At 46.1% G+C, this 27,943-nt stretch overlaps 3 protein-coding genes across 8 annotated transcripts in view; 2 read left to right on the plus strand and 1 right to left on the minus strand.

Annotated features, from left to right (window-relative positions):
* LOC114624237 (cingulin-like protein 1) overlaps positions 1-11,838 on the minus strand; it is a 37,117-nt gene extending 25,279 nt beyond the window's left edge. For 2 of the 4 annotated variants that reach the window (XM_028771093.1, XM_028771092.1), the window contains exons 1-2: positions 9,637-11,838; positions 5,840-5,879 (exon numbers count right to left, since the gene is read on the minus strand). In XM_028771093.1, coding sequence (XP_028626926.1) covers positions 10,136-11,803 — 1,668 coding nt within the window. In that variant the 5' untranslated portion in view covers positions 11,804-11,838 and the 3' untranslated portion in view covers positions 5,840-5,879; positions 9,637-10,135. Of the gene's footprint in view, positions 1-5,584; positions 5,880-9,636 lie in introns of all 4 variants that reach the window. The other 2 variants (XM_028771096.1, XM_028771094.1) reach the window with 1 other exon arrangement.
* A 339-nt stretch (positions 11,839-12,177) lies between these two features.
* Positions 12,178-27,876, plus strand: Snx32 (sorting nexin 32). 3 transcript variants are annotated; one of them, XM_028771263.1, is made up of 13 exons: positions 12,178-12,362; positions 24,257-24,361; positions 24,585-24,695; positions 24,792-24,913; positions 25,041-25,164; positions 25,296-25,400; positions 25,526-25,631; positions 25,713-25,788; positions 26,150-26,189; positions 26,768-26,854; positions 26,952-27,111; positions 27,192-27,277; positions 27,514-27,876. In XM_028771263.1, exons 1-13 carry the CDS (start codon positions 12,303-12,305, stop codon positions 27,565-27,567), a joined length of 1,236 nt encoding a protein of 411 aa, XP_028627096.1. In that variant the 5' UTR covers positions 12,178-12,302; the 3' UTR covers positions 27,568-27,876. The 3 variants fall into 3 exon arrangements, with proteins under 3 accessions (XP_028627096.1, XP_028627094.1, XP_028627095.1); XM_028771261.1 differs by having other exon boundaries at positions 12,238-12,362; positions 24,585-24,913; XM_028771262.1 differs by having other exon boundaries at positions 12,238-12,362; positions 24,609-24,913.
* On the plus strand, positions 19,480-20,489 carry LOC114624331 (non-structural maintenance of chromosomes element 3 homolog). Its single transcript, XM_028771264.1, has one exon. It carries the CDS (start codon positions 19,532-19,534, stop codon positions 20,390-20,392), a length of 861 nt encoding a protein of 286 aa, XP_028627097.1. The 5' UTR covers positions 19,480-19,531; the 3' UTR covers positions 20,393-20,489.
* Positions 27,877-27,943: the final 67 nt, after the last annotated feature.

Raw genomic sequence — 27,943 nt, forward strand, 5'->3', positions numbered from 1 at the left:
AATATGATATGTATACACTTATAAGTGGATACATTAGCTGTGAGTAAAGGAAAATCATGCTACAATCCAGAGACCAAGAGAGGCTAAGTAACAAGGAAGGTTCAAGGTGGGGGATTCATAGATCTCCCTGAGAAGGGGAAATAGATTTTGTAAGTGGACTGGGATGGGGGATGGAGGGAGAGAAGACTGGAATTGGAATGGACTGGAACTGGGGGGGGGGGAGCATGTGGAGGGCTATGTGGAAACCCAATACAGTGGAAACTCCTAGGAGTCTGCAAGGGTGACCCTCATAGACACTATAGATCCTAGTACTGGGGGTATGAAGCCTGAACCAGCCATTTTCTATAACCGGGCAAGGGTTCCACAATAGGACTGGGACATTAATCCAGCCACAAAACCTTCGACTTACAATCTATCCTGCCTGCAAGACATGCTGGGGTAATGGGGGCACAGAACTAACTAGTGGGAGTGGCCAAGCAATGACTGGTCCAACTTGAGGCCACAGCATGAAAGGGAGCCAACGACTGACACTGTGTGGAGGGTCAGGAACCAGAGGCTGGATGGCCTGGAGACCCAGGGGAGAGCCAAACATGACTGGGGGGGAAAAGGCAATGAAATGACTGCCAATGATACTCTGCTGTGCTCACAGATCAGTGCCTAACCCAGCTGCCATCAGAGAGGCTTCATCCAGTGAGCCATGCAAGCAGATACAGAGAGCCACACAGAGCCAGGGGAACCCCGCAGATGGGGAGGAAGGACTGTAGGAGCCAGAGGGGTCGAGGTCACCACAAGAGCCCTACCCACAGAATCAACTAAGCAGGCTCAGAAGGGCTCACAGAGACTGAAAGTTCAATCACAGACCCTGTGTGGGTCTAGATCCTGTGAATGTTTGTTATATTTGTGTCACGTGGTGTTCTTGTTGCTTTGTGGGACTGTCTCTGGCTCTTCTGTCTGCTCTTCAAACCCTTCCCTCCTATTGGGTTGCCTTGTCCACTCTTGATATGAGGGCTTGTTCCTGGTCTTTGTAACCCTGGGAGGCCTGTTCTCTTTTCTTCTTAAGGGAAATGGAGGAAATCTCGGGGAGAGGAGAGGTGGTGGGGTGCAGTGGGTGGGGACGGGAAGGAATGGCGGGAGTGTGGGAACCGCAATCTGGGTGTAGTGTCTGAGAGAAAGAGGTTAAAAAGGAGCTATGTGGTCAAGAAGCACTTATTGATTGATTATTAATAAATTAAGTAATTGATTAAATTCTTGTTTAAGAACACCTATTACTCTTGCAGAGAACCCAGGACAGATACTCAGCCCCCCACATTGTGATTCACAACCATTTGTAACTCCAGTTCCTCTTCTGACTCTGAGGGCACCAGACATGCTCAAGATACACAGACGTACATGCAGGCAAAACACTCATACACATAGCATAAAATAAAATGACCTAAAAAGTAAATTTTTTAAAATTTCATAATAATAAAGTATCTAACTTGACAAGATATCTGTTTGCCAACCTGGATCTTGTGCTATCGCTCAGTAAGCAGGAACATGTTGCCAAGGTGAAGTAAAAAGTAAAACTTCCTAACAATGGACTGAAACTGGGTCTCTAAAGAAAATATTGAGCTGTCTGAACTGTAGAAGGCACTATCATATGCATGCACACATAAGCTTTCCCTGAAGACTTCCTTATGAAATAGCCGAAGACTACAGCTCAAAACTTAAAAAATGATTCATCACAAAACAAAGGAAAGAAACAAACAACAACAACATCAAATCCAGCATATTTGCACAGCTCCTTACTTTTGCCATTTTCCACAGCCACATTTGTTTCTTTTCTTTTATTTGGATCTTAAGACAGGGTCTCCCTAGATTGCCAGGCTGGTCTAGAACTCAGTGATTTTTCCACCCTCAGTCTCCCAGAGTCTGGGGGAATTACAGGCATGGACCACTCTGCCTATTGCTATATTGTAGTTTAAAAACATTTTTTTTTCAGACTGGGCGGGTCTCACCGTGTAGCTCTGGCTGGCCTGAAACTGGCTATGTAGCCCAGGCTGACCTCAAACTCATTAGAGATCCACCTGCTTCTGTCTCCCAAGCGCTGAGACTAATGGTGTGTTGGCCACTTCCAGCCTATGCTGCCTTTGATCAGTGCTGACCTCAGGATCTATGGTCGTTCCTCTTTGTCCTGAAGCAATTGTACATAACCCTCCTCTGCATGGGCTCAAGAACAGTGAGTACTGAACACTCCTTTTTTTTCTTCAGTTCTCACAGCATGAAGGAAAAAGCACATATCTTGTCTTATATTCCCTTAAACTCAAAAGAGATGTTTAGGCAGGCAGGGGGGCCTGGGCCCAACACTGATTAAAGCACAGATTGGCATCTAGGCCACACTCAGTGGTTCCTCTCATGGTGGAACACCAGGTGCAAACACTGCAGAGCTGGGCAGGGACCCCAGGGCCTGGGAACACTCCAGGTGATAAAGATTGATCAGACAGGTGATTGATCCCAGGTGAAGGGATCAGACAGGTGACTACTTCTGCTGCATAGGTCTAATGTGGCCAAATATCTCAGTTTTTCAATGAAATCCAGAAATCTACATTTTACTATGGATCTCTAAATTTTTGTTTGGTTTGTTTGGGTTTGTTTGGGTTGGGTTGGGTTGGGTTTCAAGACAATGTTTCTCTGCTTAGCCCTAACTATCATGGAACTTGTTCTGTAGACAAAGATGGCCTGGAACTCAAGAGATACATCTGCCTCTGCCTCCAGAGTGCGTGCTACCATGCCGGGCTAAATCTCAAAATTTTTAAAAGTTAATTAGTTCCAAAAATGATTCCCATATAACATCTGTGGCTTGAACTAGAACCCAAGAGCATGGCTGTATGCTTTGCGATCAGTGAGCAGTTCTAGGCCTAACTCTACCAAGCACTAAATGTTGTAGCTGCTTTCTCCCCCTTTCCCTCCACTTTATGTGTTGTTGTTGTTTGTTTTTTGAGCAAGGTCTCATATAGGCTAGACTCAAATTCATTACATAGCCAAGGGTGACTTTAAACTCCTGATCATCCTTCCTTCAACTCCTAAATGCTGGGTTTACAGGCATGCTCCACCACACAGCTTTTAACTGCTTCCCTGGTAGGTGACCTGACCCCTAATTACTTGACAGTGGTAATTCACTCTGCTGGTGAAGCTATCACATAGTGAGAAAGCACACAGGTTCTCTAGGGTTCAAATCCTATCTCCAACACTCACAATCAGTAGTGTCACTTAGGATGACTGTTCCATGTTCAATTTTTATGATCTATAAAACTCATACAATAAACAGTCTCTGGCTGTGAAATGGCTCAGTCAATAAAGCCACCTGCCGTGCAAGGCTGACAACTTGAATTTCAATTCCTGATCCCACGTTAAAAACAACAAAACAAGCCCCTCAGTGGCACACACCATTAATCTCAACACTCAGAGAGTGAGTTCCAGGACAGCCAGAACTACACAGAGAAACGCTGTCTTGAAAAACCAAAACCAAAACCAAACAAACAAACAAACAAACAAACAAAAACCCCAACCCTCAGGAGGCAGAGGCTAGTGGATTCTATGACTCGGAGGCCAGCCTAGGCTACAGAGTGAGTTCCAGGACAGTCATGGTTGTCAATAAACCATCTAACCAACCAATCAAACAACTGAAAAAAAAAAAGAAAAAGAAAAAGAAAAAGAAAAAAAAGGCTCAGTTATTAAGAGCACTGACTGCTCTTCCAGAGGTCCTGCGTTCAATTCCCAGCAACTACATGGTGGCTCACAACTACCTGTAATGGCATCCAATGTTGTCTTCTGGTGAGTCTGAAGACAGCTACAGTGTGCTCATATAAATAAAATAAATAATTCTTAAAAAAAAAGAAAGTCAGAAACCACAGCACGCATCTGTAACCCAGCACTCCTACAGAGAAATAAAAGGCAGAGATAGGAAATTTTCCTAAAAGGCTGAAAACCAACCTGGAGGATATAGCCCAGCGGAAACAAGAACCCTACTTCAACAAGGTGTAAAGCGATAATCTACACCCAAGAGCTGTCCTCTGACAGCTGTACCTGTGACTCTCCCTTTCCCGCTCCCACTTTCTCCTCTCTCCTACACATACACTATTAAGTAAATCAGAACCCACAATCCCTCCCATAAAGCTGTCTCAGGATTAGGTGACACCCCTGATGTGCACATCAGCCGGTCTGTGAGCTGTGTGCCTGCTCCCTCACCTCTTATCCACAATGGATGAGCAAGGATTGCTGGAATAGTTTGGTTTGGGCTGTTTGTTGGCTTGTTTGTTTTGATTGGTTTTTTGGTTTTGGTTTTGGTTTTGAGACAGGGTTTCTGTGTAGCACTGGCTGTCCTGGAACTCACTCTGTAGACCAGGCTGGTCTGAAACTCATAGAGATCCGCCTGTTCTGCCTCCCAAGTGCTGATATTAAAAGTGTGTGCCACCATTACCTGGATTTGAATAGGATTTTTAAACCTGTTCAAAGCCTCTATTCTTTTTATTCCCAGTCTTGCCTTAGTCCATAGCTCCGCCCTCTCCACCCTGAACCATTACAATCTGCTCTCAATATCTCCTGCTTGAGGTGGCCCCTCCCCTGGGCCCAGGTGGTTCCATCTCTTGACTTAGTCATTTCCATCAGTGAAATACAGGTCCAACGGTGTCATTCTCCCTATCGCTGACAGAACAAAGTCTAAGTCCTTTCATCAAGGTTCTTCCCATCCCCACGTCTGATTGGCCTGGACACTGCTTCCCTGCTGTAGCTTTACCAGCTCCTCTCCTTGCCCTTTCCTGACATCCATTCAGCTTCCCATCACGGGCGTCAGCACACTCTCCTTCCTGCTTAGAAAATCTGTCCTCCATGTTCACCTGTATGGTCCCTGCTCCTTCTTCTTCTTCTTTATTCTTTCCAAGTCAGAGTCTCACTATAAAGCCCTGGCTGGCCTAGAACTCTCCAAGTAAACCAAACTGGTCTTCAACTCAGAGATCCACCTGCCTCTGTCTCCTGAGTGCTGGGATTAAAGGCGTGCACCACTACAGCTGGTCCTTCTTATACCCTTGTAAGTCCAGTCCTGAGCCACATACTGAGACCTTGTATTAAAGGAAAGAAAAGAAGAAAGAGAAAGAAAGGAAGAAAGAAAGAGAAAAGAAACACATACTATTGGAAATATTTTTTAAAAAAGAAAAGAAAACAGAAACACATAAAATCACTCAGAAGGCCTTAACTCCCGGATGTGTATGTTTTGGCTAACTTTAGCAGAATAGGGTATTATACACACAAAATCCAGATGAAATTTTGTGGTCCTGTTATCTCAGCTGCTTGGGAGTCTGCAGCAGAGAATCATGAGTTCAGTGCCAAGCTAGGCAACATAGCAAGAACCTTCCAAATAAAACAAGGGCTGGATAGAGAATGTACACTTTTAATCCCAGCATGTTGGAGGCAGAAGCAGGGGGATCTCTGTGAGTTCAGAGCCAGCGTGGTGTACATAGAAGTTCCAGGCTGGCCTGAGCTACATAGTTAAACAATACACTCAATATAAACACACAAACCTTCTAGCTATCTAGACAATCCAACACACCTGCACTTTCGAGGCAGGTGGCATTTGTCATCTGTCATAGTAGCTTGATTTTCACTGGTGTCTGGGATCTGGTGGAATACATCTGATATCTCAGGTGAGTGATCCAGCCAAGGAACAGAAATCTGGTGATTCATCAGCAGCTATACTTCCAGAAGTGTAGATCATTTCCCATACAGGGGCAAATGCTGAGTCTTTGCCTTGTGCCTAGGAAGGTGTCTCTTAAAGAGACGACAACACCTCAGCTCACAGACTCACCAGAGGAATCTTCAAATGATGGTCTCAGGAAGACATGGGCCTGAGGAAGAAAATGAACATTACTTTTTTGAGTTTATGTTCTTTCTTTAAAAGATGTTTTTATGTATATAAGTATTTTATTTGCACACGCATCCATACCCCACGTGTGCCTGAGGAAGTCAGAAGAGGGCACCCAAATTGGAAGTACAGATGTTTGTGAGCCAGCGTGTGGGTGCTGTCCTTGAACTCCACCCTGTCTCCTGAAGGAGCAGCCAGTGCTCTTAACAGTCGAGCTATACCCAAGCCCCTGCATTTATGTTCTTACAAAATTGCCACTCAAGTGATTTTTCTGCAAACTTCGCTGAATGAATGGAAGGGTTGTTTAATCAGCCTCTCCCCTACTCCAGGCAGAGCCTATGTTGGCAAGCTAGGAAACAAGGTCAGCTGGTCCAGAGACAATGGAGACCGATGTGCAGCAGAGTAGGGTGGCTCTGAGGTCAGGCTGGCTGAGTTACAGCCTGGCTCTGGCAGTTTGGAGTTGGTAGACTTGGTAAAGGAATGGTTCCCATTGCAGAGAACTGAGCAGTGGGTTGAATGATAGAGAACGCGCACAGTGCTTGGTCTGTACTTATCCAACTTAGCTGCTCATAACAGAAGCAGAAGATCTGTATCACTCACCAACAACAAGATCTGATGACCAAAGAAAGGCAGGAATGAATGGCCTTGCACATTTGCAATCCCAGTATTTAGGAGACTGAGACAGGATTGAGAGGTCGAGGTCAGTGGGGCTACATAACAAGTTCAAGACCAGCCCATGGAATATAGAGAGACCTTATCTCAAAACAAACAAACAAACAAACAAACAAATGTACTAGAGAAATGACTCAGTAATTAAGAGCACTTGCTGATTTTGCAGAGACCTGGCTCACAACCATCTGTAACTCCAGTTCCAAAAGATCCAACATCCTCTTCTGGCCTCTATGAGCACAGCACCCATGTGATACACAGACATACATGCAAGCAAAATGCTCATACATGTCAAAATAAATCTCTTTCTATTTCTTTTACAATGAATACATAAAGACACCTTGCTAGAGGGCCTGAGTCATCAGGAGCTTCTCTTTACAACTGGACCATTACCACTATCTCTACTTTATTGTCCAACTGCGGGGTCAGAGTCCTCAGAGTACAGAGGAAGGAGCAAGCAATCAGTTTATGACCAAGGAAGGAGCAGAAATGTTGGGGACAGAGAGCAGAAAGCAGGCCACAGCCACAGATTGTCTTGCTGTGTAATTGGCCCCAGCATAAAAATAGATCTGGAGCGCCAGTGGCCATGCAAAGCACACCATCAAGCTGCCCAGCATGCATCCTGTGCTCAGACAAACCTCAGGTTCAAGTATGGAACAGAGACGCCTGCAGGCATCAGAGAGGTGAGACAGTCACGCAGGAAAATCACTGCAATGATTTATCCCTTGATGTTAAGTGGTACTGAGATGGGTAAAGTCAATGAATGCAACAGACGAATTCCATGAATACATGCTTAATGTCCAGAGAACGACGGCAGGCTCCACACAGACACACATTTCTGTTCCCATAGAGCTTACATGCTGGAGAGGACAGAGAGATGATTAACAGCTACGACAGGCACAGTGCGGTTTGTAAATCTAACACTCAGTAAGCTAAAACAAGATTGAGAATAACATAGTAAGACTCCGTTCTCAAGGGGAAATGGCAGGGACTGGCACAATGTTTATGTCCTATGGTCACTTTCTGTGACATCTATCAGATGATGTAACTGGCCAAAATAAAGAGGGATGGGGAAACTATCTTAGGGTTCATGGTGCACACAGAAATATAGCACAGTGCTTAAAAGTCTTTTGGAAACAATGAAAAAACATGAGACAGCCGCCTGTGGTAGCTCCCATTTCTGATTCCAGCTGAGGCAGGAGTAATGCTATGCATTTGAGGCCAGCCTGGGCTGCACTGTGAGCTGTAGGCAAGCGTGGACTGCAGCTTGAGACCTTGCCAAAACAAATGAAGGCTGGAGCTTTCCAAAGCTGGCAGAGTGCTTGCCTCATGCACAAAGCCCCGGGCTCTATCCTCAACACCACAGAAGCTGTGTATGAGTATGGTGGCCCACATGGCCCATGTCTGTAACCTCAGAACTTTGGAGGTGGAGTGAGGAGGATCAGAAAGTCAAGGTCCATATTGAATTTGAGAATTTGAAGCCAGCCTGGGCTATATAAGACTCTGCCTTGCCGGGCAGTGGTGGCGCACGCCTTTAATCCCAGCACTTGGGAGGCAGAGACAGGTGGATTTCTGAGTTCAAGGCCAGCCTGGTCTACAGAGTGAGTTCCAGGACAGCCAGGGCTGCACAGAGAAACCCTGTCTCAAAAAACAAACAAACAAACAAACAAAAAGACTCTCCCTACACACACGCACACACATGCACACACACGCACATGCATATATGCACACACACACACACACCACCACCAACAACAACAATAACAACAATTAAAGAACAATTAAAGACATGAGGCTATCACATGCTTATGACATTTAAATGAAAGTTCTATTCAGAAATTGTGCTCTAAAATAAAAATAGCCAGAGAAGAAATGGTGAAATACTTTTTTTTTTTTTTCAATACAGGTTGTCCTAGAGATCCTTCTGTAGATCAGGCTGGCCTTGGACTCAGAGAGATCTGCCTGTTTCTGTCTTCTGAGTGCTGGGATTAAATGTGTATGCCACCACATCAGGCTTGGTGAAATATTCTATTCTATCCACTCTGCAACCTCTACTGTAAAGACATAAGGACCTATCTTGATAATGAGGTTTTTTTATGTGTGTGCCTGAGGAAGTAGTGAACCTCCAGATGGGTGCTGGGACTAGAACACAGGTCTTTCTCAAGAACAGCAAATGCCCTTAACCAATGAGGCAGCTCTCCAGCCTGATAATAGAGTCTTGACAACAGATGCTTGAGGCCTTTTCTGGTCCTTGGGATGAGGGAAAATTACGAACAAGGCTTAAGTCAAGTGGTCCAAGCCTTTGATGTCAGAATTCAGGAGGATTGAGAATTTGATGCCATTCAGAGGAAAGAAGAAACCCCTGTCTCAAAAAAAAAAAAAATATTCCAGGACTTTGGAGGCAGAGGCAGGTAGACATTTGTATTTGAGAGGCCAGCCTGGTCTACATATAGTTCCAGGCTAGCCAGGGGTACATGTCTAAACCATCATCAAAACCAAACCAAACCAAACAAAGACAAAACAAAAAACACACTTTCCATCACATCAACAGGTGACCAGATGAGTAATTAAAAGTGAAAGATATAGTCAGGTTGTGGTGGGCCACATCTTTAATCCTAGTAGAGGCATGTGGATCTCTGAGTTCCAAGACAGCCTGGTCTATAAAGTTAAGTTCAAGGACAGCCTGGGCTACACAGAGAAACTTTGTCTCAAAAAAAAGTGAAAGATAGAAACAATCCAGGTACAAAGAAAAACTTCACAATTCAAATCTGACATGAGGGGTGAGGTGAGCCTGGGAAATGAGATTAGTCACCATCGAGGTGAGGGTCACCCAGATGCAGAGGGCTCTGTCAGAGGCCTGTCAAAACAGAGGGCAGAGCTGTCTGCACGGCATGTATAGAAACAGTAAAAGAAATCGGTTTCAAACTTGGCACACGCCTTTAATCCCAGCACTCAGGAGGCAGAGGCAAGTGAGTTCAAGGCCAGCCTGGTCTACAGAGCAAGTTCCAGGATAGCCAGGGATACACATGAGAACCTATCTCAAAAAACTAAAAGAAAAAAAATCAACAAACCTAAGCACTGTGGCAGGGTGTGGCTTGTGGTGTCCTTCATCTTTCATTCCATCGCTCCTCTCCCCTTGTTTCTCCCGGCTGGAGCCCCTCAGTTTTGGTGTCTGTTTCAGTCACCTCCTTCTTTGCTGCTTCTCCCACGGCCCTCAACATCAAACCTTTATCCAGCTCTAATCTGTTTTGGACCTTCTCCTACATCTCGTACCCCTGACCATGTACATATCTGTCAAAATCCAGCCACCCTAGACCCATTTCTCAAACGGTTCTTCAAGCAGGAAACAGTCAGTGTCCGTCTTCTTAGCATTCACTCCCAAATCGTTTCTTTCTCCTTAAAATGTTTTCTTTGTCCTCCCATTCTTCACGTCCACTGACACTGGCTGGGCCTCCATGCCCAGTGGCTCCTGCAGTTCCTTTCCCATGCTCCTTTGAGGTCCAGACTCCTCACTCATATTCACCCTTTCAAGACCAACAAAGTCCTCAGCTCTATTGTCTCCTTGCATTTTCATCCACCTGATTCTTTGGAGCTCTCTCCAAGAGTGTCTTTCTCTTCCTTAGGAACAGATTCATCAGCAGTCTCGCTCACTCCATCCAAGATATTACGGTCAATCTCCACCCCTTCCTCTGCTCCTTCGTGGTCATCTATGTCTTGCACACTTTCAGAAGGAATTTGCATTTCCTGACTCATATTTTCCATCAAACTTTCACCACCAGTAATATTTATCACTCTTTCAATAGTCTCTTCGATGGCACTTCCTGTTCTTGAATGCTCTTCCAGCTTCACCTCATCAGACTCCAATTCCTCAATATTTGACTCCAGTATATCTTCAGTGGATCTTGAACTTTTATCACCAGGTCTCAGTTTCTCTCCACTGGGCCTCAATTTCTCTCTACTCAATTTCGCCTTCTCTCTGATGGATCCCCGCCTCTCTCCACTGTCTGACACCTTCTCTCTAATGGACCCCCGCCTCTCTTTACTCTCTGACACCTTCTCTCTGGTGGACCCCCGCCTCTCTCCACTATCTGACACCTTCTCTCTGATGGACCCCCGCCTCTCTCTAGTCTCTGACACCTTCTCTCTAATGGACCCCCGCCTCTCTCCACTGTCTGACACCTTCTCTCTGATGGACCCTCGCCTCTCTCTAGTGTCAGAAATCTTGTCTCTGATGGAGCCCCGCTTCTCTCCACTGTCCGACACCTTCTCTCTAATGGACCCCCGCCTCTCTCCACTGTCTGACACCTTCTCTCTGATGGACCCTCGCCTCTCTCTAGTGTCGGAAATCTTGTCTCTGATGGAGCCCCGCTTCTCTCCACTGTCTGACACCTTCTCTCTGACGGACCCCCGCCTCTCTCTACTCTCTGCCGCCTTCTCTCTAATGGATCCTCTCTTCTCTTCACTGTCCAACGCTTTCTCTCTGATGGGCCCCCGCCTCTCTCTACTGTCCATTTTCTCTACAACAGACCCCCGCCTCTCCCTACTGTCCATTTTTTCATCAGTAGACCTCCGCTTCTCTCTTCTGCCTACCGTCTTCTCTCCAATGGATGTCCGTTTCTCTTTCTTGGACATCAAGTTCTCTCCACTCGACTCTAATTCCTCATTCTGCCTCAGTTGATCCCCTCTAGACCTCAAGTCCCCTCCAGTGTCCCTAGAGGTAGACTTCACGTTTTCTTCACGCTCTGCAGTCATCTCTGCGCTTTTGGGTACACCAGCTTTGAGTCTGTCCTCCAGCTCTCTCCAAGTCTTCTCTGGGCTGTCATCCTCCAAACCTGCTGGAGCCTGCACCGTCCTTCCTACACTGTTCAAGAGCTTCCCGTCCACCGTCTCCTGTTGCAGGCCTGATTTCTCTTTTGAGAATTTCTTCCCGGCGCCCTCCAGCTTCCAGTACTCAGATTCCAACTTTGGGTTAGACTTTTGCACGTTTCTATCCAAGAGTTCCACTCTCTTCCCAATCACGATGAGTCCATTCCAAGGTATCCACACCTTCTCTTTCTCTCGCACTTGCGCCTTCTTGCACTGTGACTCCGGTGGCGACCGCCTTTGGTCCCGGCGGGGCTTCCTACGGGTGCCCGGTATCCGGGCCTTACTGCGTCCCCGCGGCTCCCTAAGCTGCTTACTCCGTACTTTCCGGCCCGGGTGTGAAAACAGGAACGGAAGCTCTTTCTCCACAGACATTGCAGCCTGCCTTCACCCCTAGACCCCCTGACACACTCGGGCTCCCCATTCCTCCCTACCCAAACCTCCCTCCCAACCCTCGCCCCCCTCTGGACTCCCCGCCCCGCCCACCGCCTGGTGGCGCCAAGATGCCCTAATGCGCATGTGCACCTCTGCTCGTGCCCGTTAGAAGAAGGCGGGGACCGGAACCGCCGGGTTTGTGGGGTCCACCCGCGGGACTGGCACGTGACCTCTGTGACCCTAGAGCCCCTCAGGCCCTGGCCTATCCTGGGCCCGCTCTCTGGCGCCGCTTAAAAGCCCACGTAAGATTGACAGGCCTGACAGCCAATAGAGACTCAGGTGTTAAAACTGGTGCCCAATCAGAAGGAGCAGTTGTGGGCGATAGGAACCACCCAGGGAGGCGGCAGCTAGTGTCAATGTCAGCTGATAGCATCCCTACAAGGTTCTCTCATCCAAGCTCTTGGAACGCGCAGGCCGTGGCCTGTCATAGGATTCTTGTATGTCCCAGCTAAGGAGCACCATGGAGGAGCATCATCAGGAAGCTGGGAAAGAGAATAAGGTAAAGGAAGGAAATAAAACCTCTTCCTACTCCACCTCACTTCATCATACCATACCAAGCAGAGAGAGACCTGAGCAAGGGAATGCGGCGCTTCTAAGGCCCCTGCATAGGGGCAGGTTGAGGATGCAAAGATAATCAGGATTTTTTCCCCCAGCCTGCATAGATGGAATCGGACCCGTCACTGTCCAGCCTCCGTCCCCCTCCCCCAATCAACTAAGTACTGTCTTGAAGGGGAGAACAAGGCAGTCTGCAAGTGACTGAGAAGGGTGAGAGAGTCCTGTTGAGTTTACAGTCTCACCTGTGTATTTGTGTTCATATATTTGTAAGACCATCCATCCATTCTTCATTTATTCCTTTCAACATCATTCAACAGTTATTGAGAATCTTCAGCCGGGCGGTGGTGGCGCACACCTTTAAATCCCAGCACTTGGGAGGCAGAGGCAAGCGGATTTCTGAGTTCGAGGCCAGCCTGGTCTACAGAGTGAGTTCCAGGACAGCCAGGGCTACACAGAGAAACCCTGTCTCGAAAAACAAAAAAAAAACAAAAAAAAAAAACAAAAAAACAAAAAAAAAAGAGAGAGAGAGAGAGAATCTTCATTGTTTTGGGACCTGCATAAATTCACACATGAGGTAGGAATATAGTGAGCTGGGACAGAGGTAGGGAATGGAACTGCTGTGGTCTATTCTGGAAGTCACATCTCCCTCAAGCAACTACCAAGCAGAGTGGATCAGAGTAGAGATAGACATCAAGAAGGAAACCAGGGACAAGGGGCTAAAGAGCTAGTCTGCCTGTGTATAAAGGTGGGGAATGAGGGCAGAAAGCCTAACTTGGTAGTGTCAGAGAATCCAAGAAGTGGCGCATGGGATTCAAGTGGAATTTGGAGGGATAAGATGGGCTGGCCATGGCTTTCTGTTTATATGTGTTCATATTAGAAATGCATATAAATAGCCAGGCGAGACACACCTTTAATCCTGGAACTTCAGAGGCAGAGGCAGGAAGAACTCTATGAATTCAAGGCCAGCTTAGTCTACATAGAGTGTTGTAGGCAAGCCAGGGCTATATAGTGAGCTCCTGTCTCAAAAGAAAAAGGATGTATATACATATACATGTCATTTGTATACATGTATACATGCATATACATATATACATAGACATATATATATATGCTTAGAACATGTTTATAAAGTGATTAAAAGCCAGATGTAATCCCAGCACTTATGAGGGTCGGGCAGGAGAATTACCAGGAGTTTAAGGCCCACTGGAACTACAATGTGAGACTGTCATAAATACATAAATTTATTTATTAGAACAATGCCCAATGTATTATAAGGTCAAATGTAAATGCTACCTGTTGGTATTGTTGTGGGTGCTACTTATCAAATGGGTTACTGAAATGGATTCTGAAAGTGTGCAGAATTATTAAACTGATGAGTGTGCCCAGATTTGTACAGGGAATATTTTCTGAAAACTCTTTTTATTCATCCTCTATGTTAAATACTGCCTTCTCAAAGGGCATCTTTCAATTGTAGAGGCAAAGCTAGAGAGATGGCCCAGTAGTTAAGAGCTCTTGCTATTCTTGCAGAGGACCTGAGTTTGGCACCCAAATTAGGAGCCTCCCAACTGCCAGAAACTGCAGCTACTGGGGGCTCTGATGCCCTCTCCTGGCCTTCCTGGGTACTTGCACTCAAATGTGCATACTCATGAACACACACAATACATGAATACAAATTTTAAATTAAATGTAGACATTAAAAGGAACACTAGCCGGGCGGTGGTGGCGCATGCCTTTAAATCCCAGCAATTGGGAGGCAGAGGCAGGTGGATTTCTGAGTTCAAGGCCAGCCTGGTCTACAGAGTGAGTTCCAGGACAGCCAGGACGACAAAAGAAACCCTGTCTCAAAAAAAACCATAAAAAAAAAAAAGGAACACTAAAGGACTTGGAAAATATGTTTTTAGTGAGACATTACTTGCCTAGCAAGGAACCAAGTTTGAGCCGTAGCACTGAAAAAAAAAAATGATGGTGATAATAATAATGAATACAAGTAAGAAAATAATAGGTGAGAAAGAGTAATAATATATAATAAATTACAAAAAGACGAGACATATCAGCACAAAGAAATGATGTATGTCTGAGGATGGATGTTCATAGCCAGATGTCACACTGGAGCCAAGTGTAGTGGCACAAACCTTAGCACTTAGGAGCTGGATCCAGGAGACTCATGAAGAGTTCAAGAGCATCCTCAGCTACATATCGAGGTAGAAGCCAGCCGTCTACACATGGGGAGCCTACACACAGTGAGGCTCTGGCTTAAAATAAAACAAAGAGCAAAACAAAACAACAATGACAATTTTAAAAAGAGTCTAAAAGTTTTTAACACCACATAGATAACAAGATGACAAGTCTTTTTTTTGTTTGTTTGTTTTTGTTTTTCGAGACAGGGTTTCTCTGTGTAGCCCTGGCTGTCCTGGAACTCACTCTGTAGACCAGGCTAGCCTCGAACTCTCAAACTCAGAAATCCGCCTGCCTCTGCCTCCCAAGTGCTGGGATTAAAGGCATGCGCCACCACTGCCCGGCATGACAAGTCTTTAAGAAGATGTAAATACGCTCTTCTTCCCCTGCCATCTTCTCTTTCCTCTCTCCCACCCTCCACCCTGAATAAATCCCCTCCCGTGGAAACAAAAAACAAAAAAACAAAAAACAAAAAAATAAAAACAAAAAAAGGACAATGTAAATACAATGGGCAGTGGTGGTTCCACCTTTAATCCCGTACTTGGAGGCAGAGGCAGGCCAGCTCTGTGAGCTCAAAGCCAGCCTGGTCTACAGATTGAGTTCCAGGACAGCCAGGGGTATACAGAGAAACCCTGTCCCAGAAAAGAAGGAGGGAGGGAGGAGGAGGAGGAGAAAGAAGAAGAGAAGGAGATGCTAATACCCCTGATCTGACTGTTTCTATTATACATATAGACCAAATCATCACTGTACCTAAAAATATGTAAAAAGATGTCAATTCAAAGAAACTAGAAAAGATATTTCTGGCCAGTAAGATGGCTGTTTGAGTCAAGGCCCTTGCCACCAAACCTGACAACCTAAGTTTGATCCCAAGACCAGCATGATAGAAGGAGAGACTCCTACCAGTTGTCCTCCATCCTGTATATGCTACCATGACAAACTTTTGCTGGCACACATATGCACACAAACAGATAAATTAATAAAAAAGATATTTTTCCTTGACTGCCTCAGCTGTTTAGCTATGGACACATAGAGATAATTTTGGAGAGGTTTCTAATTACACATTCAATTCCTGTAAGCAAGTCAACAGATGCTTGGTTCATATTTGATAAAGTTACAATTTTTTCAAGGAATTTGTCTAAGCCCTGAAAATTACCTAATCTATTTGGGCTAAACTTGCTCAAGAAGACACTGGATCCATTATTATTATTTATTGTTGTTGTTGTTGTTGCTGTGCCTCCTGAGTGCTAGGACTAAAGACATGTGCCACAACTTTATTTATTTTAAATTTTTTATTAAGTTTATCTATCTATCTATTTATTTAGGGAATATGTATGTGTACATCATATGGCCTCTGTATGTTCTCCACAGGCGCATACATGGATCACAGACATAATTACAGGCAAACCACTTATAGACATAAGATGATAGTTTTTATTTAAAAAAAAGGTATTAGCTTATTTTAAAGCACAGAATGTAACTTTTTGTGTTTTGAGATAGGATCTTCTTATATAATCTCGAATGCCTCATAGTTTGGTAATCCTTTCTGTTTCAGAATGTAACTTTTTGTGTTTTGAGATAGGATCTTCTTATATAATCTTGCATGCCTCATAGTTTGGTAATCCTTTCTGTTTCAGCCTCCTAAGTGCTGAAATCACATATCTAAGCCACCTTACCCAGCTGAAGTGCTTGACTCTTAATAGAAACATTTAGGCCATTCGCAGTTATTGAAATTACCCACACAGTACACTAATAACTCACCGTCTTACTTTGTATTTGTTCTTGATCCCATTTTTTTCCAAATGTATACTGGTTGTGCACATGGAGGCCTGAAGTCAGTGCTCCTTATTTTATATAAATATTTACTCTTATTTCACGTGTATGAGTGGTTTGTCTGTATGTCTATGCACTGTGTGCAGTCAGTGCTGAAGGAAGCCAGGATTCCCTGTAACAGACAGTTGTTAGCCACAGTTTTAGCCACCATGTGGGTGCTGAGAATTGACCCTGGTCGTCTGGAAGAGCAGTCAAATGCTCTTAACTGCTCAGTCATCTCTCTGACTCCCTACTGATGTCTCTTAATTGAAGCCAGAGTCTGCCATTTGAGCCAGTCTGACTAGCCACCTCACTCTGGATATTCAGTCTCTCATTGTTAAAGCTAGGGTTATAAATGCTATGCCATGTCTGCCTGGCTTTTACATGAGGTCTGGGCATCCCAAAGCCTGCCTTCTGCTTATAATAGCAAGCACTTTACGTATCTCCCCAGCTTCCCAGCTGTTTGGGTTTTTTTTTAAGATCTTAAAGTATTTTTTAACTATGTGTAGATGTGTGTGTGTCTTCATGTGTTTTGTGCACCTGAGTGCAGGTGCCCTCAGGGGCCAGAGGTATCAGATCCTCTGGAGCTGGAGTTACAAAGGATTATAAGCCACCATTCTGGGTGCTGGGAACTGTAGTTGTTCTGTCACTGCTGAGCCAGCTCTCCACCCTGCTCTTCTTCCTCATGATGTAGGCCAGCCTCACTGTGTAGGCCAGGTTACCCTGAATTCTCCATAATCCTCCTTCCTTAGCCTTCTGCACACTGGCATTACAGCATCAGTGCCTCTGTACCAGGCTCAGTGTGTCTCATTTGTCTTTCTAATTTTGTAATAAAGATTTATTTTTATTATTTATGTGAATGTCTCTGTCTGAATATATGCACATGTGTATGCATGTGAGTGCCTGTGGAGTCCAGAAGTTCAGGCTGGCCTTGAACTCACAGAGATCTGCCTGCCTCTGATTAAAGATGTGGACCACCATTGCTGTATATATATATTTTTTTATGTTTTAGACTTTTTTGTTTGTTTTGTTAAATTTGTTTATGAAGATATTGTCTATTATTATTATTATTACTATTGTTATTACTATTATTATTATTAGTTTGGTTTTTATGACAGAGTTTCTCTTTGTATCCCTGGCTGTCCCGGAAATCAGTCTGTATACCAGGATGGCCTGGAACTCAAAGATCCATCCCCTGCCTCTGCATCCTGAGTGTTGGGATAAAGGCAAGTGCCACCACTGCCCAGCTGTAATGTTTTTGTTTTATGTGTCAGCCCATTTTGCCTGCATGTATGTATGTACAGCACAGCCATGTTTTGTGCCCGTGGAGGCCAGAAGATGGTTGTGAGCCACCATGTGGATGCTGGGAATTGAACCCAGGTCCTCTGGAAAAGCAGCCAGTGCTCTTAACCACTGAGCCACCTCTCCAGCCCTACAAATTATTTAAAAACAGAAGAAGAAGCACAACTCCTAGCTTATTTCTGATTAGAAATCTGTGGAGAGGAGAGAGGAGCGGTGTGGCAGCGACATAGCAGAAAGTCCTGAGTGCTCATGGCCTAAACCTCAAGAGTGAGGGCTGCGCTGGGAATTTTTTTGTTTTTAGATTTATCTATTTTATTTATTTATATGAGTACACTGTAGCTGTCAGACACACCAGAAGAGGGCATCAGATCCCATTACAGATGGTTGTGAGCCACCATATGGTTGCTGGGAATTGAACTCAGGACCTCTGGAAGATCGAGCAGTCAGTGCTCTTAACCACTAAGCCATCTCTCCAGCCCCTCCACTGGGAATTTTTATTGCTTTAAATTTTTATTGCTTTAAAATGTGTTGGTGTTGTTTGTTTTAGTTTTCAAGGCAGGTTTTTCTCTGTGTTGCCTCTGCTGTCATAGAACTTACTCTGTAGTCCAGGCTGGCCTCCAAGTCAAAGATCCTCCTACCTCTGCCTCCTGAGTGCTGGGATTAAAGGTGTGCACCACCGCTGCCTTGCTTAATTTTTTTTTTAAAAGGTTCAGTTTTAAAATTATATGTGTGTGTGTGTCTGTGTTGATATGTACACAGGAGTTCAGGTGCTCTCAGAGGCATGGAGTCCTTGGAGCTGGAGTTACAAGTGGCTATGAGTCCTCTGGAAACACAGTGCATGCTCCTAACCACTGAACCATTCCTCCAGCTCCTGTTTTTAGTTTGTGTTTTATATATTATTACTGTAGGGAGTGAAAAATAGGGAACACCCACCATGGGAGATGTGTGAAGATCAGGGGACAACCTTTGGGCTTCTGTTCACTCTTCCCACCAATGGATTCCAGAAAGTAATCTCAGGTCACCAAGTTTATCCAACAAGTGCTTTTATCTACTGAGCTATCTTGAACAGGATATTCTAAATTATGTGAATTTGGCAAAGTTTGGTCAACACTTGGCAGATGGAGGCAACATGAACAGTTTGAGGGCATCGTCAGCTACATAGCCATTGTCTCCGATGAACAAAAACAAAAACTTACATATCTTTTATCACTCTACCCCCAAAATTATCAAAAGCACAAGAAAAAAGAGGCCAGGAGTGATGGGTGGTTCATACTGGTACCAGACACTCCAGAGAGAGTAAGATCGGGCAGCCAGTTTGGCTCAGTGGCAGTTTACTGCCAACCCTGATACCTTGGGTTCAACCACCCATTCCACTTGGTGGAAGGTGAGAACCTACTCCCTCCAAGTTGTCCTCTGACTGCCACGTGTTGCCTTCATAAAACCAAGTCTTGGCGATAGTTGCTTGCTAGCCTGTTCAGGGGCCTTGAGTTCCATTCCCAGCACTGAAATTAATTAATTAATTAATTAAAAATAAAAAAAAGGACAAACCAGGCCATACACTGTAAAATATGATCAAGTTAAATTAGTAAAATAATATGCCAGGATGGTAGTTCTGTCAGGATGGAAGATTGCAAGACAATCTTCCGGGATATAAGGTGCTAGGCATGTGAAACTAGCCAATAAGATTCAGCACAAATCCAACTAGGAAGCATGATTTGTCTCCGCGACCGCCCCTCCAACCTCTACCCTCGCTCCCCTCCCTGCGCGCGAGATGACCCCTCGTTGTCCGGTGTGGCCGGTTATAGGAGAGGCTCTTCACCTGGTCACATGTTGCAAAAAACGAGGAGCAAGAGCCACCTTGGTACCCAGCTAGGGAGCGGCAGCAACTGCTGTCTGGGTGTCTCTGAAGAGATCCTGAGGTCATCTGGACGCCCCGATGCCTCCCAGGACCCCCCAGGCGCCCGGTTGCCGAGCTCTCGTCAGGCCCAGGCCACCTCCATCACGGAGCTCCGGACCCAGAAGCAGCTGGAGCTTAAAGTGGCAGAACTGGTGCAGTTCTTGCTGATTAAGGACCAGAGGAAGATTCCCATCAAGCGGTCGGGCATCCTGAAGCATGTCGTCCGAGACTACAAGAATATCTTCCCAGACCTGCTTAAGCTGGCTGCAGAACAGCTCCACTATGTGTTTGGGTACAAACTGGTGGAGCTCAGACCCAAGAGCAACTCCTACATCCTGGTCAACGCCCTGGAGCCAGTGGATGAGGATGGTGAATTGAGAGGCTATCAGGGAACGCCCACCTCCGGCCTCCTGATGATTATTTTAGGGCTTATCTTTATGAATGGCCACAGCATCCCAGAAAACGATGTCTGGGATTTTCTAGGTCGTTTGGGGGTGTATCCCACCAAGAAGCATTCAGTTTTCGGGGATCCAAAGAAACTCATTACTGAAGACTTCGTGAGACAGCGTTACCTAGAGTCCCGGCGGATACCCCACACAGATCCTGTGGACTGTGAACTCCAGTGGGGTCCACGAGCAAATCTGGAAACCAGCAAAATGAAAGTCCTTAAGTTTGTAGCCAAAATCCACAAACAAGATCCCAAGGACTGGCCCACTCAGTATTTCGAAGCTTTGGCAGATGAGCAGCGGAGGGTCAGACCTGAGCCAAGCGACCCAGCTCCGACCTCTTGAAGTGAATGTCTGGGATTCTCAGGCGTAAGCTGAAAGAATCGGAACATGGGGGCAGAAGGAGCATATTTCCACAACAATTAAAATGTATTACCTTTAAGATGTGTTGCAGTTTATTTTTTCTTTTAGAATTGTGATATTCTATAATAACTGTACTGGGTCAGGTGGCAGGTAAATCTGTGTTCAAGGCCAGCCTGGTCTCCAGAGTGAGTTCCAGGACTGCCTGGGCTACACAGAGAAACCCTGTCTGGAAAATAAATAAATGAGTAAAAACAAAAGTAAAAGAATTGTGTTATATTTGTATTTGGAAATGTCATGTGTGCATGACGTATGTAAGTGCACGTGTCTCAGGTACATGTAGCGGTCAGACGACAATTGACGCCAGGTAGTTTCATCTTCCACTGTGTTTGAGGTGAGAATCGGATCAGGCTTGGTGGCAAGCGCCCCTCCCCACTGAGTCATGTCATCTGCTGATATTTGTTTTGTTTTTTTTGTCTTTAGTTGTGGGTTTCTCTGCATCCTGGAACTTACTCTATAGACCAGGCTGACCTTGAATAAACAGAGATCTGCTTGCCTCTACTTCCCCAGTGCTGGGAATAAAGGTGTGCACCACCACTGCAGGAGTTTTTAGTTATTTTTAAACAAGAGTCTCATGTAACCCAGGCTTATCTCAAACTTCTTATCCTCCTGCTCCTGAGTGCTGCAAAAAGTCAGGCCTGGTAATGGCATAACTGTAATCCCAGCACTCTGGAAGCAGAAGTTGGAAAATTAATTAAGGATGGAAGCTAGCCTGAGGTGTATCTTTGGGCCAGCCTGGGCTACATGGCAATACCCTGTCTCACAAAACCACATAATAAACGATTTTATTTTAAATATTTAATTTTTAAATTCTGTATCTGTGTGTGGGTATATGCATATGGGTGTAGGTACCTTCAGATGGCCAGAAGAAGGTTTTGGGTCTCCTGGAACTGGAGTTACAGTCAGTTGTTAGATGCTGGAACCCCAATTTTCCTTATTTTTAATTTTATGTCTGTGGGTGCTTTGTCTGCAAATATGTCTGTACAGTGTTCATGTTTCGTGCAAAAGACATAGGATCTCATGGGCTAGAGTTCCAGATGGTGGTAACCTGTGGGATTGAATCCCCAATCTCTGGAAGAGACCTTCTCTTAACTGCTGAGTCATCTCATGAACCTCTAAATAAAAAGTCTAAAGCAGAATAACAGAAAAATCCACGTAATTATCCTGAGAAAAGGAGAGAAACTTGATAAAAAATCAGCAGCCATCTAAGGGGCTTCATTAATGTGATAAAAGACATGTAAAAACACCTGTTTGAACTTTGTTTTTTAAAAATTTGTTCTGTGTGTGTGTGAGAGTGTGTGAGTTTGAGTATGTGTGGGAGTGTGTGTGTATGTGAGCGTGTTTGTGTGTGTGCATGTGCATGTGAGTGGACATGGAGCATGGTCAGAGGACAACTTTGTAGAGTTATTGTTCCTTCCCCCTTTACGTAGTTCCGTTAAGCTTTTTTGTTTGGTTTGGTTTGGTTTTTCGAGACAGGGTTTCTCTGTGTAGCCCTGGCTGTCCTGGAACTCACTCTGTAGACCAGGCTGGCCTCAAACTCAGAAATCTGCCTGCCTCTGCCTCCTAAGTGCTGGAATTAAAGGCGTGTACCACTACCGCCCGGGCTCCATTAAGCTTTCAAAACAAATGCTGTAACTGCTGAGCCTTCTTGTTGGGCCCCAGCATTAAATTTTAAAAGCATTTTTTCTTTAAATTTTTTGTTGTTGTTATTTTATTCTGTGTGTTTGAGTATTTTGCTTTTGTGTATCTATGTGTGTCATGTGCCTGTTCGGTGCCCTCAGGTCAGAAGAGGGTATCAGATCCTAAAAATTGGAGTTACAGCTGGTTGTAAGTACATGGATGCTGAGAACTGATCCCAAGACAGTTAGTGCTTGTGACCACTGACCCATCTCTTCAGCCCCTCTTTTCCTCTTAGTTACACTGTTTTAAAATGTAGGGGTGACTGTCCCAAGGCAGATATGTGGAGGTCAGAGGAAAATTGGAGGGACTCAATTCTCAACTTCTACCATATAAGTCCTGGAAGTCACCGTTGAGTCATGCTGCTTGGTGACAGGTGACATTACCAGCTGAGCTGTCTCACCAACCCTCCAGATCTCTTTTCTCTTAGTGAGACAGTATCATATGGGTCAAACTAGACTTTAACTGACAATAATAGTCAAATTTGGCTTTGAACTCTGCCTACAATCTCTTGAAGTAATTACGAGCTTGAAGTCTTGATCTTCCTGCCTGCACCTCCCGAATGATGGTTTGCATTGCCACCCGGCTGGAAAGTCATTGTCTATGATCATAAACAGCCAAGGGTTTCCTTTATCGCTGTGTCTGTCACTTATGCATTCATAGAGGGCCAGCAAGTCAGAAGCAGGAAACAAAGACATAAAGGCTGGAAAGAAAGAGTAAAACTTAAGTTACAGGATTATAGAAGTAGTAAACCTAAAAGAATCTAAAAACTAAAGGCAAATTTAGCAAGTGTCTTAGGGTTACCACTGCTGTGAAGAGACACCATGACCAAGGCAACTCTAATAAAGGAAAGCATTTAATTGGGGCTGGCTTACAGGTTCAGAGATTCAGTCCAGTATCATCAAAGTGGGAGCATGGCAGTCCCCAGGCAGGCATGGTGCAGGAGGAGCTGAAAGTTGTCTATCTTCATCCAAAGAAAGCCAGGAACAGACTATTGTTTTCCAAGCAGCTAGGAGTAGGGTCTTAAAACCCACTCCCACAGTGACACACTTCCTCCAACAAGGCCACACCTATTCCAACAAGGCTTTGGCACTCCTAATAGTGCCACTCCCTGGGCCAAGCATATTCAGACCACAGCAAGGTATTGTAATAACATAAAAATAAGTAGAGCTGGGTGTAGTAGTGCACACACTTTTAGTCCCAGCACTGGGTCAGGCAGAGGGAGGCAGATCTCTTTGACTTTGAAGCCAGCCTGGATGAGAGAGGGAGGGAGGGAGGGAGGGAGGGAGGGAGGGAGGGAGATCCAGACAGCCAAGGGGCTATACAGAGACACTCTCATAAACAAACTAGGGCTGAGGTTTAGCTCAATGGCAGAACATTTGCTTTGCAAATATCAGGCATGAATCCATGCCCAGCACTACAGGAAATATGATGATGATGATAGTAATAGTAATAACAATAATAATATAATATGGTACAGTGGCTCATTGCCTGTAATCCTGATACAAAGGCCAAGGCAGGACTACTAGGACAGAAAGCAGCCTAGCAAGTTCCAGGCCAGTCAGACCTACATAGTAAGATGCTGTTTGAAAAAAAAATTCCCTGATAAAAGCATAAAATATTGCTCAATGGGTATCAAAAGTTAAAAACCCATATGCTACTGCCATCCCTTCCTGTAACGCCTCTACTAGAAAAACTGTCAGACATCTGCTAGCCTTGAACTCTTAGTCCTCTTACCTACAGCTCTACCTACTTTTGCTTGGGACAGGATCTTACTCTGTAGCCCAGTCTAGACCAGAATTCATTATTATATTTAACCCCAGCCTGCCCTTACAGCAATCCTCCAGTCCTCCTGCTTCAGCTCCCTAGACGCTGTAACTATAGGCATGAGACGTCAAGCTAGGCTTACAACATTTTAAACCCATGAGGGTCTTATAATGAAGCAGCTCTCATGCATGACAGAAGTAGGGACTGTGGAGGCACTCTGCCTGTCTCTGAGGACGGGAACTGGGGGAATGCTTTGGTTAGTAATGGTACACTCTGAGCAGGATCTCCAGAGGGGGGCAAAACAAAATGGTTTCAGCCAACTAGCTTGCCCTTTCTGCTCCACAGTCTTCCTCCGTGTCAGTGGATCTGCAGGGGGACAGTCCCTTACAGGTGGAGATTTCTGATGCCGTGAGTGAGCGGGACAAGGTGAAGTTCACTGTTCAAACCAAGGTAAGGTGGCTTGTTGGTCAGGAGGTAGACAGCTGGCCTGGGGTGGGAAGCAGAGCCAGCGCAACTTTTATCCCCTTAGAAAGCATCCCCTGAGTGCTGATTGCCTGAGTAAACAGGTCTCAAATGGGGTTCAGGATGGGAATGCCAAAAGTGGGTGCTTAGCAGGTTTGGTGAAGGCAGGTTTGGGAAAGATGGGATCTCACACAGGTCTCTGGGCTTCCAGAGTGGCCTCTCTCATTTTGCCCAGCCTGAGTTCTCAGTGGTTCGGCAGCACGAAGAGTTTGTCTGGCTACATGACACCTATGTGGAAAATGAAGAGTATGCCGGCCTCATCGTGAGGAGGGGCTGGACTGGGTGGGAGGTCGGGAGAACATGGGTGAGGACAGAAGGCTGTGATGGCCCCTTGGCAATTCATTCCTCCTTTGAGCAGATTCCCCCAGCCCCTCCCAGGCCAGACTTTGAGGCTTCAAGGGAGAAGCTGCAGAAGTTGGGTGAGGGCAGCAGCTCTATCACCCGGGAAGAATTTGCCAAGATGAAGCAAGAGCTAGAAGCGTGAGTATGTTTCTTTCCCAACTATGATAGATGTCCTGAGACCTTGACCTTTGGCCCCAGGTCTTTTGAGGGGGAAATTATCCTGATGGAGCCCAGTGTGGAAGTCAAGCTGTCCATTCTCCTACAGGGAGTACTTGGCCATTTTTAAGAAGACTGTTGCAATGCATGAAGTCTTCCTGCAGCGCCTGGCAGCCCATCCCACCCTGCGTCGGGATCACAACTTCTCTGTCTTCTTGGAGTATAGTCAGGATGTAAGCTGGTTGAGCATGGTGTGATCTGAGACGGGGTGAGGGAATCAGGCCTGATAATATCACCAGTTTGCTTCTGGTGTAGAAGGTACAAGTGCCCCACCTGAGCACCTCCCCCTCCCCCGTGTGCTTAGCTGAGTGTCCGAGAGAAGAACAGGAAGGAGGTCTTGGGAGGGTTCCTGAGGAGCATCGTCAGGTCTGCAGATGAAGTCCTCATCACCGGCATATCAGGGCTCAAGGTGACCCTTTGGCTGTGGGAGGAGCGCCATTAATGGAGTGGGCTGCCAAGAAACAGGGACACCCTGGGTGCTGGTACTACCACGCTCCTAGTACCTGGATAAAGTGTTCTGTTTCCAACCCTTAGGAGGTAGATGACTTCTTTGAGCATGAGAGGACCTTCCTAGTAGAATACCACACCCGAATCCGAGACACCTGCCAGAGGGCCGACCGTGTTATGCACGCCCACAAGTGTACGAGGGTTGAGGGTTCACACCATGGGTGGGGCATGGCGTGTAGATTTAGGGGCTCTAATTGAGGTTGCTCTCCAGCAGGCCTGGCAGACAACTATATCCCTATCTCTGCTGCACTGAGCAGTCTTGGAACCCAGGAGGTCAACCAACTAAAGAGGTGAGAATTCACATTCCATGCTCTGTGTACACACAAGGGGTGTGCACTCTATAGAAATCCAGGTTAGCTGGGCAGTGGTGGTGCACGACTTTAATCCCAGCACTTGAGAGGCAGAGACAGGCAGATTTCTGAGTTCAAGGCCAGCCTGGTCTAGAGTGAGTTTCAGGACAGCCAGGGCTACACAGAGAAACCCTGTCTCAAAAAAAAAAAAAAGAAACCCAGGTTTTTGTTTGTTTGTTCTTTTGGGGGGGTGGGTGGTGGTGGTGTGCAGAAGCTCCTGAAGGTTAGGGGAGAAAAGATTCCAAGGAGGGTTTGAGGGGAGGCCTTGAGCTGCCCCAGATCCCTGCCCTCCACATTCTAGGAGCTTCCTGAAACTGGCAGACCTCTTTGAACGACTGAGAGTAAGTACTGCCTTCTGCACTCAGGGTCTTCTATAGAGAGCTGTTATAGGTGTGCTTGGTGGCTCCCACTCTAGACTGGTTTACAAAGACGTAGAATGAAGACATGCAAAAGGCATGCCATTCTAAGTGAGTGTATGAGACGGGTGAGAGGTGGGAGTTGGAGCAAGGCACGGGGGTATGCCACACACCTCTGGTGTCCTGTCCTGAGCCACCAACATTCTGTGGAGATGCATACATCCCACCCAAACTCTTCCCAAAAGAAGTCTATGGAGTATGCCAATCTCTTAAGAAATGTGTGCTCAGGGGCCTGCAGGAGCCTTGTCCACTCCAGAACCTACCAAAACACAAAGCCCCTAGCTTGCCCATTAGGCCTTTTGTGATCTAGTCTAGGCACCCTACTGAACATACGGCTCACTAGGCTTGCACACATGCATCCACTTCCCTGGCCTGCCTTTTGGAACTCAGAGCCTGATGTGTAATAATTATCAAGAAATCCACATCTGGGTGTGTACAGAGACTGCCAGCCCTTTAGGTTCCCTTTCTCAAGCCCCCTTCCCAGTCTCACCTTCCTGATACAGAAGCTGGAAGGCCGGGTAGCCTCTGATGAGGACCTGAAGCTGTCTGACATGCTGAGATACTACATGCGAGACTCACAGGCAGCCAAGGTGAGAGGTGGCCCTGGGTACTCTCAGGGATGAAGGCCATATGGAGGGCCAGCAGCAAAACCCATGACAAGTCATCTTGCACTGATGATGGCCTTAGGACTTGTTGTACCGGCGGCTTCGGGCACTGGCCGACTATGAGAATGCTAACAAGGCGCTGGACAGAGCTCGAACTAGGAATCGGGAAGTGCAGCCAGCAGAGAGCCACCAACAGCTGTGCTGCCAGCGCTTCGAGCGCCTCTCTGACTCCGCCAAACAGGGTGAGCCTTGAAAGCTGGCATCACCCCACAGTAAACACCCACCCCTGCCTGCCCTTACTCCTTTTCCCTCTTCTCCCCAGAGCTCTTAGACTTCAAGGCTCGCCGGGTCTCGTCTTTCCGTAAGAATCTCATTGAGTTGGCAGAGCTGGAACTCAAACACGCCAAGGTGAGTGCTCACTGCCTGCTCCTCTAGGAGCTCTTCTGCTGTTCCCACCTTTTTCCCCCCCAAGATATGAGGGTGAAGTAGTGTACAGCCAGGCCTGGGGTCAAGGTAATGCCCCTCCTCTCCTGAGGCCAGTGCTTTTCCCTTCTCTTCCTTGGGTGGTAGGAGGGGAGCCTGAAGACTAAGGAATGTAGACAACAGTACTGGCCCTCAGGGAACTGAGGTATTTTCTCCTGCAGGCCAGCACCCTGCTTCTCCAGAACACCCTTGTTGCCCTTAAGGGAGAGCTTTAGTGAAACCAGATGCTCCTCTTCAATGACACCTGTCCTCAAATCTCCAGCCTTCTCCCTATAAAGATGCCCCCGTTCCCTACCATGGTGGCCACTAGCCACACCTTTACTCTTCCTTGGGCAAACCCAGGCCCAAAGGCAGTTGGCCCTGCCTGACAGGGCAGCATAGGGGCCACAGGTAAGCAGAGTTCCTAGGGGCCCTAGTCCTCCCCACAGTAGGCTGAGTCAAACCTCCACCGTCACTGGCTTTTGAAGAATTCAGTGGCATCCCCACCTGCTCCTCACAAATAAACAGCTGTTTTATTGCCAAGAGTCTGCTTGCCTTTACTTTCTACAAGATGGAGACCACACAACCCCTCACTTTTTATTAAATGGCAAT

The sequence above is a fragment of the Grammomys surdaster genome, unplaced genomic scaffold (genome assembly GCF_004785775.1).
Source record: "Grammomys surdaster isolate TR1022 unplaced genomic scaffold, NIH_TR_1.0 205, whole genome shotgun sequence".
NCBI classification, from domain to species: domain Eukaryota; kingdom Metazoa; phylum Chordata; class Mammalia; order Rodentia; family Muridae; genus Grammomys; species Grammomys surdaster.